The sequence below is a fragment of the Podarcis vaucheri genome (genome assembly GCF_965113315.1).
Source record: "Podarcis vaucheri genome assembly, chromosome: 6".
NCBI classification, from domain to species: domain Eukaryota; kingdom Metazoa; phylum Chordata; class Lepidosauria; order Squamata; family Lacertidae; genus Podarcis; species Podarcis vaucheri.
In genome coordinates this window covers 51562804-51580624 of record NC_138764.1, presented here as the reverse complement: position 1 = coordinate 51580624, position 17821 = coordinate 51562804, and the positions used below count along the sequence as shown (strand labels likewise).

Sequence of the window (17821 nt, the reverse complement as noted above, 5' to 3'; positions counted from 1 at the left end):
ACTGTAACTGTAGAATAGGTTACAGTACAGGCTCTTTAAATCAGAGCTTTCCAAACTGTGTGTGTCGGCTGCAGTGTGTAGATGTGTCACACGAATGCTCCCCACCCTCCTGCCGGGGCTGGAAAGGAGTTTGCTTAACCTCCGGTTTGCTAGTAAAACTGAATTATCGTGAAACGATGCATGTATAAAAAGTGTGTCGCCAACATTACAAGTTCGCAAAGCTCTGCTTTAAATATTGCAAACAGCTCTCCCAGAGGCAGGGGTGCCAACCTGAATGTTGGAGTAAGGAGTGCAGATAAGCCCTGCCCCACATAACTTATCACATTATGTGGCGCATGCACACCATTTGAATGGCAATGCCCATCAACTTTGGGGGGGGGTCCAGCCCCCTTAAATATTTTATTGGGGAAGATGAAAACCCCTCAGCCCCTAAGAGTTGGCTACCATGCCTAGAGGAGTGGAACCACTGGAAGCTCAATGTTTTTATCATAATAGTGTGTCTTTAGTCTGTGTACCCCCTTGTGATGTTTATATGAAAGTGTGGCTTTAAAATATTTTATGTAAGTAAATAATAACATAATTCTAGATGCTTTAATCTACTTCTAAAATGTATCTTATATTCCATGACTATTGAAGTGTAGGGGCATTAGTTATGCTCCAACCATTTCCAGACAAATCTAGGAAAATGGCCATACCCCTTTCCATATAGGAAATAAAATAAATTCTGCACATGGCGTCTATAGACAGATTACAGTCAACATAGCTGCCAAATGAAGCTATGCCATTCTGTGTGCATGCAGAAATAGCTTTATTTATTTGAGTGGTACCCCTTCTGCCTTTTATTTTTATTTTCCCCTGCAGTATTTGATACTTGTCACTGTTTGATGAAATTGTAACTGGTCTGATTTAGTCAGCTTGTTTGTATATAGTGGGAAAGATGCCTGAAGGCAAAGAAGAAGAACAAGGAAAAGTTCCTTCTCAGGAGTACAGCAATCTTTGTTTTAATGTACATATGAACAACAATTTGAAACACTAAAATATTTAAGTTACTGAAGAATATGTGCAGGAATATCCCTTAAAACAACAGAAAAGTCTGTATATTTGTAGGCCTATTTTACATAGATTTTTACAGATTGATGTTTCAATGTGAAACCACATCAAGGGAATAATGAAGAGGAAATCAGTGGTACTTAATTAACAGCAAAAATTAGAAATTAATTCTGTTAATAGAAAGATTCAGAAGGTGCCCTGGTGTACTTGATGTATTTGGCTTGAAACTGTTACAAATAAGATTTTGGGGAACAGAATGGATGAGAGAACAATAATAGTTCATATGCCTGCATATGTGGTACTTTATTGGTCTTACTCCATCCAAAATTAGTAGTTTCATAGTTCTAAGAGGGTAATTTACAAAGGACATATTTGCTAGCAAGATCTCAACAAACATCTAAAATCCCAATTAATTGGGCTCTTCTTGGGTGGCATGAAATAAATAAAAAACAAGGCAGCCTGATCTTATCTAGCTTTCGACGCTTGTTCTGCTGTGTCTAACCTCTCCAATGCCTCCTCCACATTTATCAGGTAAATTGTATACACATATCTTACTATAAAAGACTACTGGTGAAAATTTGCAACAATTTTACCAGCAAAGCATCCAACTGAGTCAACTGCCAAATAATATGCAAAAGTGCAAAGGAAAATTGTTTATTGTCTCTGACTCTGATATGGGCTGTAACTACCCTCCTATGCCAAATCTGCCACTCACAAGGTTAAGCCACAATATAAAAACAACTAGCTTCTGTTGTGGAGAGAAAAATAGCACAATAGCTGAAGTATATACAAAGAAAACAAAGATTATCCAAGTTTAACCAAAAGAGCAGCAGTTCCAAGATGTATTGTGGGCAAAGCTTTTTCCAAAACCACAATTATTAACTGGTGTGGTAACTTACCATTTCGGCCTGCTTGTGGATTTCACCATTGGAGCCATTCCATCCCGATAGAGGCTTTTTGTTTTACTGAAGTTTACAATGTTGAAAATGACTCTCTGAAAGACACAAGGTGAGGGAGAATCTCAGTTGTTTATTAAATATATTTCACATAGATCACCAATGTTAGAGCTGTGTAACCAGATGCCAAATTTTGAAATATAAACAAGACAATCATTTAAAAAATCCTTCAGGGGCATGCGGAATGCTTTTGCTTATATATTTAATTTTCCCAGCATTCTCGTTGCACGGCTGAAAGTTGCTAATTGTATTCTACTGGTAATCATTGCAGCTGGGAAAAGAAAGAGAAAAGAAAACGGGAAGACAAGAAAGGAGCTATGAGCAAACCTGCAAAAAATAGAACAGTTATTATTACTAGGCCTCTAGTGTATTCCTTGCCAGAAACAAGATATGAAAGAAAACCCATGGGAATATGTTTTGAATCTACCACAAAACCAAAACACCAGTTGGGGGGGGGTGTCTTTCCTACCTAATAAGACACCACAGGCTATGTCAGGCACAGTGTGACATTCCAGTTAAAAAACAAATCATAGCAATGTATTGGTGGAACACCTGAACCAGATTAAGAACTGGCTAATGAATTTGAGAAAGTAGCCATTAGTGGAAATGGTTTCTAATTTAAAAAGTAAGCAATTTCTTAGTATTTAATAATAAATGGTAAATTTTATCACCTTGCACTCTGAAATCACCAGACGGGGCCTGGATAAATCTCCTGACACCAGGGGTGGGGAACTTCTAGCCCATGGGCCTAATTAGGCCATTTTGGCCAAACCATGGCCATTTGCCCTACACCTGATGGCATAGATATTGTGTCAGGTGTGCTGGTTCTAACCAGAACATGAAGAATATGAAGTATGGTTTCTGCCAAAATCTTTAATGCTCAAACCAATATACTATGTAGGCCATATAAGTTTCAAAGACACAACAGGGTATATCCACAGATAAGTCAACTAATTCTTTAAGACATAAGGTTTATGGAAGTAAGACAATATAAATTTCCCACCACAGGATGACTAGACAGTCTTGGAGAACAAAAGTGAGGATTGTATGAGCCAGTAAGGAGAAAGTGCCCCAAGTCTGTACCATATTTTTGAATGACAAGGCTGTATCATGTGCAGAATGGGGGGAGGCACCCTTAAGAAATGTAAATGAGCACTCTAATTCGATTACCAATGGGCAGTAAGAACCGATCTCCAGAACGAATTAAGTTCTTAACCTGAGGTACCACTGTAGGTTAGAATTAAATCATACTGTCCAACATTTGAATGAACAAATTCGGGGTGAGCAGGAGTCAATTGACTCATGTTTCCTCCTCACAGCTTTCTCCTGTGCATGGGGACGTTACTATTTCCCTCTCTACAAGCCTGCTAGCAGTTACTGCTTCCCCCATCTTGCCTCTTACTCCCACACTAAATGCCAACCAGTTTCAATCCTCGGCCCTTTCCTTGAAACGCACATGACTTCAAAGACTCCTACAATCAACCATGGAGAGGAGAGGGGAAAACGAGAGCGTATCCCTTGAGCTCTGTAGCTCTATATGTAATCAAGGAGAATCTCCCCGTGCTTTCGGGGTAGATGTGTGATTATTTCGAAGCACCTCAATGCTTTTCAGAAGATTCCTCTCTCCCTTGCTTCCTTTGGTAATCCACAACAAAATGATCAGATTTCCATTTTATCTATGGCCCATGGAGAATATGCTAAATGCCAACAACTGTCTCAAGCTATGAATAAGAAAAAACCAAGAAGCGCATTCTTTCCCCAAAGTTTATTCTAGTCCATTTCTAATAGTAATTGTAATAATAATAATAATAATAATAATAATAATTTATTTATACCCCGCCCATCTGGCTGGGCTTTCCCATCCACTCTGAGCGGCTTCCAAAAAAATATTAAAATACTGTAAGGCTCAAGGTGAAGGGGATATGTTGGCACTGTCAGTAAAGCAAAGCAACCTTATTGATTTGTGGCCTCAGGAGAGGGAAGAGGAGAGAGCTTCAGGGCAGGAAGCTTGAGGGCTCTGCAGGGTGCTAGAATCCAACCTTCTCCATCCCAAAGGTTATTAAGCACTAATAAGGCTTTGGGAATAAACCCTCATGCCACCTTCCGATGCTGCTGTCGCAGCCAAAAAGCAGGGTGCCTCAAATCCAAACAAAACCCTGGGGCACCTGACCGAAAACAGGGACTGCCAATAGGGCAAAATTGGGGCGTGGTCTGTTGAATTAAGTATTCACATACACCTGGAATTCGTGCTCCACCTTCCCAAGTGGACAAGTTTGTTTACTGCTGATGAGGATAACCAGTATATATACCCAATGGTGTTAGACTCCAACTCCCAATCAGTTTCATCCAGCATGTCAAATGGTTAGGGATACTAGAAGTCCAACATCATAGGAGGGCTACAGGTTCCCCATGGCTGATGTATGTACTAATTATGTACTTACTAATTGTGGTTTTCAATTTGCTATGTTCAAGCTGACTTTTTAATGGGCAGGATGTCCATGTAGTACAATTGCTGCGTTTCTGCTGTTTACATTCCCAAAATAGCAATATGGCAGTTTGTGATATTAATATTCAATAGTAAAAATGTGTTCATTCCAAACTGTAAAATAGAAGCATTTTAAATAAAATAGAAGCTGTTTAATTTGACTTCTGTTTATAAAACCAAATTAAGCTGGAGCAAATTGGTTAGTTAAAGCTGATGTTCTTGGTGAATAATCAAAACTAACAAAGTGCCTCTATTACTTTAATGCAATTATGCTGAGGTTGGCATGAAGGAACTTTCTAATTCTACGAAGTGGATAATGACTAACACAGGACAGGTGGCAGACACTAAGAATGGGTGGGTCCCCAAGTGGGTCCCCAGCCATCTCTGCTACTAGTTTTGGGTAAATTTAACTAACTAGGTTAAGCAGTGAATTTATAAATATTTTACAAAAGTATAATTATACAGCTTCAACCACTTTCTCTCAAAGTGCAGTTAGCAAGCAGTTTCAGTCCTTTCAGGAAGCTATGCTACCTAAAATCATTTCATAGCAGTGATTAACTTTATCAAACTATGCCCCTAGTCTAATGTAACATAGAAACCACAGGTTTAAAATTAAAATAGGGAGCTATGGCATATTATCAGTACATGTAAAACTCTACTAGATAGCCCACCAAGTGAAGTATATCAAATGTAATAATGTCAATACACACCTTAACAGAAACAGAAAATATGCAGCTTGCTCACTAAAGTATACAAATATATCCTGAAGTGAAATAGAGTAATACAGGTTTGTAATACAGTAAGGAAACATTTGCTGACATTAATAAAAGAAATAGCTGCTAGATTTGATACACACACCCCTTTTGCAGGCATTTTTGCAGGCATTTTTGCAGGCATTTTGAGAGCCAGTGTGGTGTAGTGGTTAAGAGCGGTAGTCATGTAATCTGGGGCACCGGGTTCGTGTCTCCGCTCCTCCACATGCAGCTGCTGGGTGACCTTGGGCCAGTCACACTTCTGTGAAGTCTCTCAGCCTCACTCACCTCACAGAGTGTTTGTTGTGGGGGAGGAAGGGAAAGGAGAATGTTAGCCGCTTTGAGACTCCTGAAGGGGAGTGAAAGGCGGGATATCAAATCCAAACTCTTCTTCCAAATCCAATTTAAATATTCCTGCTGGTTTTACGCAAGCGCTTTTTCCTTCTTTACACATTTTTTGGTTAATTGTGACAGTCTGATACTAAATCATGCAATACAAAGTTGGCATTTATTTCAGCAATACAATACTTGCATCATATTGGTGATACTAACCAGCATAACCATAACAACAACAACAACAACAACAACAACAACAATGACCCACCCATTGAATTGGGTTGCCCCAGTCACTCTGGGCAACTTCCAACATTTATAAAAACATAATGAAACATGTCTCAAACTTCCTGAATTAACCCCCCTCCCCCATACCAACAACTACTTACCCTATCTTCCAGGATAAGCACCACCATTCCATTCCAACCAGTGACAAGCAGTGTAGATAGTGTTTTATGTGCTACATTATTTCATGTTATTTCATGTTTGAGGGCAGAGGGACGCGAAAGCCCTTTGATTTCAGGTGTGGGGAACCTTTGGCCCTCAGAATGTTGCTGAACTACATCTCCCATCATCCTCAGTCATTAGTCATGCTGACTAAGGCAGATGGGAGTTGTGGTTCCGCAACATCTTGAGGACCAATAGTTCTCTCACCCTATTCTGCATGAATTAGCATTGATTCCCCAGGGTTTAAGAAAGGAGTGTTCTCCAGTCTTGTTTGGATATGCTGGGGATTAGGAACTTCAGTGTGAAAAGCAAGTGCTCTACAACTGAGCTATTAACTTAATCCTGTTTGTGTTAAATTTCATGTGAACATTTGTCAAAGGTAGATAATACTATTTTTATACAGCCTGCAACTTAGGCACATTTCACTTGGATGCATTTGGATTTACAACCTTCACAATTTAAAAAAATAATAATGGAAAGGGGGCAGATGCCCAGGAAAAATGACGTTGGCAATCTTATCCACCATTAACCAATGTGCTTTGACTATACATAATTTTGGCTTTAGGCATGATCCCTGGAATATAACCCCCACATAGGTTACGGGCTTACTGTACTTTCCGGGTGTTCAAAGCATGGTGCCTACTAATAACAACAGCCACTAACCAATTTTTGTACCACTTATGACTGTGCAAATAAATCAAACTTCTGTACAAACCTGCCAAGAAAGACTGGTAAACATGACATCTTTCAGTTTTAGTTCAGCCAGCAATATTTACAGTTTTAAATATCCAGTTGAATCACTCCTTTCACATATTACATAGCTGCTGCTTCTTTTTTTAAAAAAAAAAATTAAATATTTATGGCATTTAGTCCTCCCCTACCAGTTAACAAATATTTAAAGCCTGTCTGCTGTCAGGGCAAGAAAATTCATTCCCACCTGTGGAGGGAACTGTACAGAGCCCTAGCTGATTTGTTAATCAGGAGCACCTGTGCCTTGTTATGTTTAAGTTGTCAAAGCACAGGTAGCTACTGAACTCATTTAAAATGGCAATGAAGAGGAGAGCTTACATATTTGCATGCTTTCTCCCACTTCTTGGACTTCCTATTAAAGATGCTTTAAGAGGAGAAAAAAAACCCAAAAATAAGACAGAGAAGAATGACTGTATTTAGCTGAATACATTATAACGTAAACATGGCAAAAAGCAGCTATCCTTTAACAAAATATAGCCAGATGGTTGTATTTTGTGCATTCTTATGAATAAACTTTTGACAATTAGTATTTGGAAATGATTATTTTATTCTGGCAATAATTGCAAGATACTTGGTATAAAATCCATGTGTGGTTTGTTTTGGTTTATAACTTTTAAATTCCACAATGCACATTCCGTACCTTGGTAGTAGTCTTTGCAACAAAGTATTTTAAGTATGGTCATGCATTAAACCTCTCAGTTTCCACATAATTAGAGAAGCTATCCATGTTTAGGCATCCATGTTCTTTTCAATCACTATTATGGCTGCAGGTGGGTGGTAACAGCTGGCTGCTTTAGAAGTTTACTTGCAAAATCTGCTGATATCTTAATCCTCAAGAGAAGGCAGCTGAGTGATTCAAGTTTCCATTCTTAAGGGTAAGCATTATTATGCAGAAAGAAGCAACACTATGAAGTTTAGCCAGAAATTACCTCAGATTCAGGAGTGTTAACATTGCAATTGAAACTGTATACTGGGTAGGGTTCCATGATTCACTTTCCATGGGACAGAATTTCTGTTGCATTAACTGTTGTACAGACAGAATGTTTCATCACGGGCATTTCCCCCCTCTTTATAATATTGCTTTAATATGTCTTTGATGAAATTCTCCTTCCTTCACAATAACCAGCGTCATGGGAGTCCTATTCCAAAAGTATTAGGAGAAATAATGTGCTGCTAATACGTGACAATATCTATGTGTGCAGTGCCACTGTGTGCAGAGATACAACAAAGGAAGTCCAGATCAATTTTGTGCACAAAAACAGAGTTTTCAATGCATGGGCAGGATTCACCTAACCAGCCCTGTCAATGGAAGCCGTGTGCAAGGCTTTCTCCTTGTGCAGTGGGCCTTTAACCCTGGCACCCCAACCCTGAAATAGGCTAGGGAGTGGGGTCGGGAGAACCTCCAGAACACTGTGGTGTGGGAGGAGAGGGGGGATTGTTCCATAAGGCAATCTGTAGTGCTTCTTCACATGAAGTTATTGGAACAGTGTGATAATGAATGTCATCCTATGCAATTTTGGCCTTACCACACTCTAGCTACGGGACCTTCATTTGCAAACCGAAAATCCATGGCCTACAGTGAATTTGTAGTGGTCTAACCTTGTTTCTTATAATAATCTGATGCAATAAAAACTGCCAAACCCTTGAAATCTTCACAACTGTTCTCTTGTTACAATTGAGTGACAACACTGTGGCAGCAGTCTCTCTATTTACTTTTTATCAGTCAAGGTTTCACAGTTTTGGTCTTCTTACCGATGAAGCAATGCTTTTATGGTAGGTTACCAGATGTGATATGTCAAGCATAGGCAACCTCGCCCTCCAGATGTTTTGGGACTACAATTCCCATCATCCCTGACCACTGGTCCTGTTAGCTAGGGATCATGGGAGTTGTAGTCCCAAAACATCTGGAGGGCCGAGGTTGTCTATGCCTGTGATATGTAAATCAAAGTATGGAAACAGAATCTGACAATGCCCAATTGTGTCTGTTTGTGACGTGGTCAGTGTGTGCTACAAAATTTGTCATTTGTGCATCTACCTGTGTTGTGTGAAAATAATTGGGCTGCCAGCCTTGGAGCTTACACGTATTTTTCAGTTAACGTTTTGTGGTCCCTTAGACATAGTGACCCCTTCATGGATCCCTGCCTTGTTGTGGCAAAGGGGCTTGAATAATTCAGAGAAGCTATGAGCTATGCCATGCAGGGCCACCCAAGATGGATAAGTCATAGCTGAGAGTTTAGACTAAATGTGATCCATCTGGAGAAGGAACTGGCAAATCACTCCAGTATTCTGCCAAGAAAACTCCATGGACATAAAAAAGGAGAAGCTTTGAGAAGAATGTGAGAGTTTTCAAGGCATGCTCTGGTTCATGGGGTCACAGAGAGTCGAACACGACTAAGATACTACAACAATAAAACATAGTGATGAGAATAGATTTGCTCTTATAGTTCCTGTTTCCTCATTTCCTACTGTTTCCCCATTTGACTAGTGAAAGGCTTTTTGCAATGAAACTGCAGCCTCCTTAGTCATCATGCAACACCAAGATTTGCAACAGGGCACTAATGCTATGGCCCTTGCATTTGATCCTATCTACTTTTTGCCCTGATCATATGAGCAGGCTATAACTTTGACTCTCTACATCCTCTGGTTTTTCACATCTCCTTCTATAAGCTGCATCTCAGAAGGCAGATATATAATGGTTGTGTGGTCTTAAAACAATGAATGTCAAAATAGTATGTTTCTTCAGTTATCAATGTGTATATAATTCTCCCATCTAGGATATCCCTTTATAAATCTGATGCTGTAGGCTCTATCTCAAAAAAGCTTATGCCATCATAAATGTGTTAGCTTTTAAGGTCCCAGCGGACACTTCGTTGCATGACTGTTGAGAAACGGAGCAATACATAGTGTAATGTTGAAAGAAGGAAATAGGAAGACTTGATACATAAGGAAGGAACAAAAAATTATTACTACATTGCTGAATGTGGGGAAGTCTCCAGAAAAGCAAATTAGCTAAATTACTGGTAGCATCACAGGGATTATGTCTTTCTGTTTTCAAAAAAGAAAAAGAAATAAGAGAGTCTCCAATAATTAAACACAGGATTGGGTTTAATTCAGCGGTAGACAAGAAGGCCTTTGGTGATATTTTGGTATAGAATCATAGAGTTGGAAGAGACCACAAGGGCCATCGAGTCCAACCCCCTGCCAAGCAGGAAAAAACAGTGTATTTTGAATGGCTTTTATTGCTATTACAAGGTTAATCACAGGCTTTGCTATTCAGGTTTAGGTCTCTCGTAATCTTCTTTCATACTACAGAATAGTAAAAAAAGTAAGATTTAATTTCAAATTTCATTGATAATGGTAGTGGAACAATGCATGTTTGTTGTTGTGTAGCATTACTATTCTAATATCAGAAAACTAGTTTCAGTTGTAAGATCAACAACAAAATTGAAAGGTTTTCATTGTTGTTGATTTGCCAACATTGGTGATTTCTGGCCCCACACATTCAGCTGGACACAGCCTGGACTAGGTTTTTGGTGCTGTATAGGATAAGGGTGATCTAGATACAGGCTTAGATACAGTTCTGTTTTCATGGACAGATGGTTATCCGGTCAGAATTAGGATCACTGGCATCCCAAAACTTTGCAGGGGATCTTTTCTGATGGCTCCACCCAAAAGACTAAAGGATCAGAATGATTTTCTGATTGTTCTTGTGGATTTCCCTGTCACACCAGCTGCTGATCCTGTCAAACCTGCAGTCGACTTCTGGAACAGAGAAATAGCCAGGGACATTTACATGATTGCTCCTGAACATTCTCTCCATGGAAGTGGAGCTCAGCCAAGTTAATTATTATGTGATTTGAGGAATGCTGGCAAAGAAATGACAGGGAAGAGTACTCAAGTGATAGTGGCAGATTTGTGACAAATATGGTTGTACACAAGCTATAGCTTATCACAGACCTTTATGTGGGGCAATGGTGGTGGCAAAATAAAAATTAAAAACCCTCCCACCACAACATCCACTCCAAGTCACCCTCAGAAAGGGTGTTATGGTGATAGACACTCGGCTACCCTGCCTGTCTGTCTCTGCAGTCCTCGCTCCCATTGATAGTAGCAGGTTCCATCTGCTTTGTTAATTGGAGACAAAAATGCTGGTAATAAATGGTGATATTGAAGCTGGTATCACCAAGCAACAGTTTTTTTATCTGCATAATTGTAGTATTAATTAGCTGGTTAGTTTCCTATGACCAGGCATTTGTACAGCCGTCCTGATTTTTAAAGAAAAAAGAGTACCTGTTCTTCCCCTGTACAGTGGTACCTCGGGTTAAGTACTGAATTCGTTCCAGAGGTCCATTCTTAACCTGAAACTGTTCTTAACCTGAAGCACCACTTTAGCTAATGGGGCCTCCTGCTGCAGCTGCACAGCCAGAGCCCGGTTTCTGTTCTTATCCTGAAGCAAAGTTCTTAACCTGAAGCACTATTTCTGGATTAGCGGAGTGTGTAACCTGAAGCGTATATAACCTGAAGCGTATGTAACCCGAGGTACCACTGTACTCCTCTCACCAGGCAGCAGGAAGGGAACCAATGCGACCGGTCCATTTGCTTAAGCAGGGAGCAGTGGGTGAGCAAACGGCTAAGGGAATGGTATGCCCTCTCATGGTCTCAATGTGTAGCAAAATATTTATCCCCTTTCAGATTTGGTATTTAAATAGGGTAAAACATATACCATATGACCAGAATTCCTAAATATAAGAAGCTTCACAAATTCATTTTCACACCTGTGATACTTCATACCCAAGTTCATACCAAATCGATTTTGACGATGTCCCCCAACCCATCAATGTTTATTCTTACATCCCTGTTTTCCATATTTTTCTGATGAAAGGAGGCGTTGCGATGATAGTACTGATTGATGCTCAACTTGACTACTAATTTGCTTCCAAAGTAAACTGGCAAGTGAAGCTGACATATTCAGAACTCCTAAGCACCAAATGATGCTATTATACCAGTTGTAATTTGAATATTAATGTAGTTATAGCCTTATAAAAATATTATAGCATCAAGTAATTTGCCCATACCATTCCCTCCCACTGTCTGTCACCCAAATAATAAATGATACCTATTATATTAAGGCATAGAATCAGTACTTTATAGTATCTGTTGTAACCTTAGAGCAGCCCTGGGATTTCTAAAAATGGAAAATCTAACTGCATTGAGCCAATTTTATTCTTTCTAAGTGCTAAAATTAAAATCTCTTATGTACTGTAATGTCACTACTGGGTGTGTTTTTTTGGCATAATTTCCTTCTTGAGCATGCATCTGCTCAGAAGAAAATAAGAGAAATGTGGATATCTGATTCTTTAAGCTTGACTGCTAAATGAATTATTTTAAATATTTGCAACCTGTGATTTGGCCTTCCAAAAGGTTTCAATACAGCCCATGCCAACAGCAAAATGTAAAGTACAACACTAGATAAAACAAAGCAATAAAGGTAATCCCAAATGATGAATTCACAGTATGAAAGCCACAAATGCAGCATCAACATACCAAAATCAGTTTTGAGTCAACAAAGTCAACCTCAGCTTACTGTAGTTCAGAAGGGATATATTTGGTGGGATTTCCAAGGAAAAGAGTTGTGCATAATGCATTCAAGTCTTAAAAAAGTAGTACTGTAAGCACCATTTTAGGACTCTTAATGTGGAAACCAAGAGGCAGGAGTGGCTGGTGCAGTGAGGCGAGAGTGCAGAGCCAGCCATCTGACAGCAGGATTGCACTATGTGGGTGGGACAGGCAGCAGTGAGGTGAGGTCAGGACTCCGTGAACACATGAGTGAAGCCAGTCTGGTGCTCTTGCCAATGTGCACAAGCACCCCCAACCTTACTGGTCTGCCTGGCTCCAGTAAGCACCCGAGATGCTGAATTCTGGACTCACAGCTGTCCATGGAGGCACATGTCAATTCTGTGTCCATGACAGCTGTTTATCAGCTCCATCTGGTACACAGGCTGAGACCCTACCTGCCCACGAACTGTCTCGCGGGCATGCTCTAGTTATCTCTTGCTTGGACTATTGCAATGTGTTCTATGTGGGGCTACCTTTGAAGGTGACCCGGAAACTACAACTAATCCAGAATGCGGCAGCTGGACTGGTGACAGGGGGCGGCCACCGAGACCACATAACACCAATCTTGAAAGACCTACACTGGCTCCCAGTACGTTTCCAAGCACAATTCAAAGTGTTGGTGCTGACCTTTAAAGCCCTAAATGGCCTCGGTCCAGTATACTTGAAGGAGCGTCTCCACCCCCATCATTCTGCCCAGACACTGAGGTCCAGCACTGAGGGCCTTCTGGCGGTTCCCTCCCTGTGAGAAGCCAAGTTACAGTGAACCAGGCAGAGGGCCTTCTCGGTAGTGGCACCCGCCCTGTGGAACGCCCTCCCACCAGATGTCAAAGAGAAAAACAACCACCAGACTTTTAGAAGACATCTGAAGGCAGCCCTGTTTAGGGAAGCTTTTAGTGTTTAATAGACTATTGTATTTTAAGACTCTGTTGGAAGCCGCCCAGAGTGGCTGGGGAAACCCAGCCAGATGGACAGGGTATAAATAAATAAATTATTATTATTATTATTATTATTATTATCATTATTATTATTATTATTATTATTATTATTATTATTATTATTATTATTATTGGCAAGGAGGTGTTTCTGTGCCCCTGCTCCACCAGCTTAATGCTAGTATTGGGTAATTGTGTGTGAGCAGGATCAATCTGTTGTGCATTTTTAACACTTTTGCAGAATAAAAAGGATGGCAGATCTCTAAAGGGAGTGTACTACTGTGTTAATGCTTCATGACCAAAATAGAAGGCTATAATAATCTGCAAGAGAGGAAGTGCTTGCCAGCTCAGATACTTCCATTCAGCTTTCAGAAGCTTTGATCACTGGTCATTGTGGATGTACAGGACTTGCCTCTTTAATGTTATTTCCATATGTGGAATGGAGTCAATAAACTATGAACTCCATTCCACAAGAGTTGGCTGGTCACACCCAAAGTACACAATCAAAGTTCAGTTTAGCAGGAAGGAACGAGGAAATATTCCTACTATCTCCCAAAATATTTACTTCCAAACACAAAGATACACAAATCAAGGATCTTTTGCCAGAGATGTCCACCCAAGTCCACCCAAGGCTAATCTGTAGTTGCCTCGACCCACTTCAATCTATTTCTCCTGACCATAGGGAAATAAACGTTACTAGGTTGATCTGTGTCTTTGCCTAGCATGGCAAGTTGTCAATAGTCTGTAGGACTGCCTAGGATAGAATTATTTAGAACTGTTTTATTCGCTTTATTTGCTATTTCTTATTTTGACAATGTGAATAAATCTTTTGATTTGAGTTCTGGAATTGACACGGTATTTTATGAATAAATCTTTTGATTTTAGTTCTGGAATTGACACGGTATTTTATCTAGCTGATAGTCCACTCTATGTGCCAAGTTGTTTGGTGCATACTACCAGCTAAGGGTAGGGACGCGGGTGGCGCTGTGGGTAAAACCTCAGCGCCTAGGACTTGCCGATCGCATGGTCAGCGGTTCGAATCCCCGCGGCGGGGTGAGCTCCCATCGTTCGGTCCCAGCTCCTGCCCACCTAGCAGTTTGAAAGCACCCTTAAGTGCAAATAGAGAAATAGGTACCGCTTTATAGCGGGAAGGTAAATTGTGTTTCTGTGTGCTGGCTGGTGCAGGCTCGCCAGAGCAGCTTCGTCACGCTGGCCATGTGACCCGGAAGTGTCTCCAGACAGCGCTGGCCCCCAGCCTCTTAAGCAAGATGGGCGCGCAACCCCAGAGTCAGACACGACTGGCCCGTACGGGCAGGGGTACCTTTACCTTTACCTTTTTACCAGCTAAGAAGGAGAGAGAAAGTGAACAGAATCAGGCACTGTCCAGGCAGCAACCAGAGAGCTTGCTAAAAGCTATTTCCCTCCTCTCAGGTAAATAAACTTCTTCCTCACTCAGACCTACATAGAATCAAGGAAGTGGTGGAAGTTACTAGTCAATACATTTTAAAAGTACATTAAGCCCTGTCCGCAGCACAGGATAGGTAGAATGTCATTCTTGATGGACATGATCTTAATTGGCATTCTTTGTCCGACAAGGTGATCAAATGTTTGTCCCTGCTCAACAACCCATTTCTCGTTTGTGATACCATAAATAAATAAAGATTGTCATCATTCTGAACTAGCTTTGTTTGCCCTCGGCAATGCTGTCATGTAAACACATCTGAGCTGCTACATGACAACCTCACTTGGAAGAATGGCAAACGGGCGAGATGCCTTCATGTCCAAATTGGTGCTGCTGCTCAAGTCATGACTAGCGAGAAAAGGCCTGAAAGGAGGAGGGGAGCTCTGTATTCTGCATGGGGAGGGGGCTCTGTATTCTGAGAAACTTTTCCAATGTCCTGGAAAGCCTCCCTTTCATGCTGAAAATACTTCGTGGAGAACATTCAGCACAACCTTACACGCAACAGAATACAAAGGGGCACAATATTTGAGCAATATCAGTGTATATAATTGCAGGCATAACCTTTTGTTAAAAAGCGAAACAGAACATTAATGTTTGAATAAGCTTAATGCAGGTGCAGGGAATTCAAGAACAAACTCAAGCAAGTCTTGTGAAAGCAGTCTGTCATTCTAGGTGACCTGTTATATTGCATATGTTAATGTGACCCAAGAGTATGTTTCTAAATTTCTGCTGTCACAGAACAATGAGCAGCGATAAATAATTGATATTTGATGTTTTGTGCAGCTTTCTGTGTTTCATAAACAAATAATCATTTAAATTATTGATGTTTCTGCTTGTTTGTTTTCAGCTTTCTTTGGTAAATCAGAATTTTATTTACAGAATATACATTTGTTGCAGATGCCTTTCAGGCAATGTGGAATTGTCATCCATCTGACAAAGATATTTTGTATGAGATTTTCATCATTTTGTGACGTTCGTGTTTTGTTTACACCACTTCAGTAATTCACTTCTGGGACTAAAAGTTGCTTTTGAGGTTTAAACACACTGCAGGATGCCAAAAAAGCATCAGATTCTTCTGTGTTTGAAAGCTTTTGGGCCATCAAGTGATCAAAACCTGCCAGAATCAAACTTGAGATCTGCCATTATAAATAAGGCACTGACAATTCTTATTGTGAAAGGTCATCCCAAGGGGTAAAGAAGCAAAGACAACTGAATTGCCCTTGTTCTTTGCTAGGATAAAAATGTGTATGCAATGTAGAGCTCTTTTGGAACTTTGCTTGTGTCAGTGTTTGATATGTATCAGCCTTGGAATTAATTAATTTTGATTTCATTTTGAAAAATGAAAACATATAGCCATATTTGTCAAATATAATGTATATCTGAGGACAGGTTTTGGCCATTCTTGTGTTTTCCATTCTTTACAGACAGAATATTGCAAAATACCAAGAGGACATCTAGGTCTTTTCCATTTCCGTGTATTGAGGTAGAATGACACTTAGCGCCATAGTTCAAATCACTGTATTCATTCCACAAATATAGCAAGGTACCTAGTGCTGTGCAGCATAAGGATGTTCACATAAGGGGAATTCCCCAATTGCTCCTCTCCACTCCAGCCAATGCACTCCCAAACAGAGTTGGAGGATCATCGAGAGAAGCCTGGGATGTGGGACAGGGAACTGCAGTGGGAGAAACTGGGCAGAGGCAACTTACAGAGTTATCTTTGTGATCACATTGCACTGCATACAGCACAAAACTGTAATCAGCTTCAAAAACCTAACTCTTATTGGCCAAAACTCCAGTGTATTTTACTATTTTCATACAAACACAAGCAAAAATAGAAAACTCACACTTAAATGTAGTGGATTCTAAACTTACTTTCGAAATTTAAATTAAATGTGGTCACTTAATCTTTGACTCTATATTAGCAGTTTATATTTTCCTCAACAGAGATATTTGACAACTATGGTTTGCAAGCAGTACTGTATATATTTAAACCCTTTGGCTAGGGTTTTTTTGGGGGGGTGTTCTGTTTTGCAATGGCATTCTGAAAATAATGCTCATGTCTCAATTTAATTTGTCATTTTAGTTTATATGTCAGTTTGAAATGCTGATTACCTTTTATGGGAGTATTTAAGTCCAAATTTTAAAAGTATGTTAGAATTAGGTTGTGTACATGGTCCAGAAAGGGGCATGTTTCTGTACTTGTAGAATGACGTTTCCATACACACACACACACACACACACACACACACACACACACCAGTTGTATGAGGAACTATATGTAGGTATTTCACACAGTTTCTCTGGCTCAATCCAAAACCGGTTGCATGTGCATAGCCCTAGTCAGGTAATTGTTTAGACTGCCCCCATTCTGTTTCCCCTTAACATCTCATCTGCCAATTATGTGGCCAGAAATGCATGTGTGAAGCCAGATTAGGGCCTTTGCGTGTATGAGACACTTCTGCTGAATCAAGGCATTTTTCATATTCTACAATCCTCTTGAACATGTCTCAAGAAGAACAAGTTACATTCTCACACAATTTACAACTCATTTCCACAGGGGGTACACAAGAGGAGTTTACAGCAAATTGCAGCCCTTTACCCCAATCCTGCTAAGGAAATCAGTATGCTTTTCACTTGCTGGATCAGGAACTAGGGGTATCAGTCTGATTCAGATTCAAGTGTGCATTGGCATATGCATCTGAATATGGATGTTGTTCATCCATACTGCATTGCTTTCAGCTGAGTATATATTTGAATTTTAATAGCCATCCACATTCTGGTACAACTAGTCATATATAAATACATCTTTAAAATATGCCTAGAGTTGGATTAGGACACTTATCAGGCACACACATTTTAGTAAAACGCGCCGAAAAGGGGAAGCATTGAAGAGTAGCATACAGAAAAAGAAATACATCTCTCACAGATGCCAAGAAAAAGGATGGGCTCTTTATTTTTGTAACAAGCCCAGCTCATTTTGGCCACAAATGCCTTTGTCAAGGACTTAATGAACCAGTCTCAAAGCTTGCTGTTGT

The 17821-nt window shown here is 40.1% G+C and overlaps 1 protein-coding gene and 1 long non-coding RNA gene across 3 annotated transcripts in view; one reads left to right on the top strand and one right to left on the bottom strand.

The window, feature by feature from the left end:
• Positions 1-17821, bottom strand: part of LOC309534535 (BEN domain-containing protein 5-like) — a 730363-nt gene that overhangs the window by 569803 nt on the left and 142739 nt on the right. For both annotated transcript variants that reach the window (XM_082226761.1, XM_082226765.1), the window contains exon 4: positions 1950-2044. In XM_082226761.1, the coding sequence (XP_082082887.1) occupies positions 1950-2044 (95 nt within the window). The remainder of the gene's footprint in view (positions 1-1949; positions 2045-17821) is intronic.
• Positions 1-17821, top strand: part of LOC309534579 — a 59684-nt gene that overhangs the window by 35881 nt on the left and 5982 nt on the right. The gene's annotated exons all lie outside the window — the stretch shown is intronic.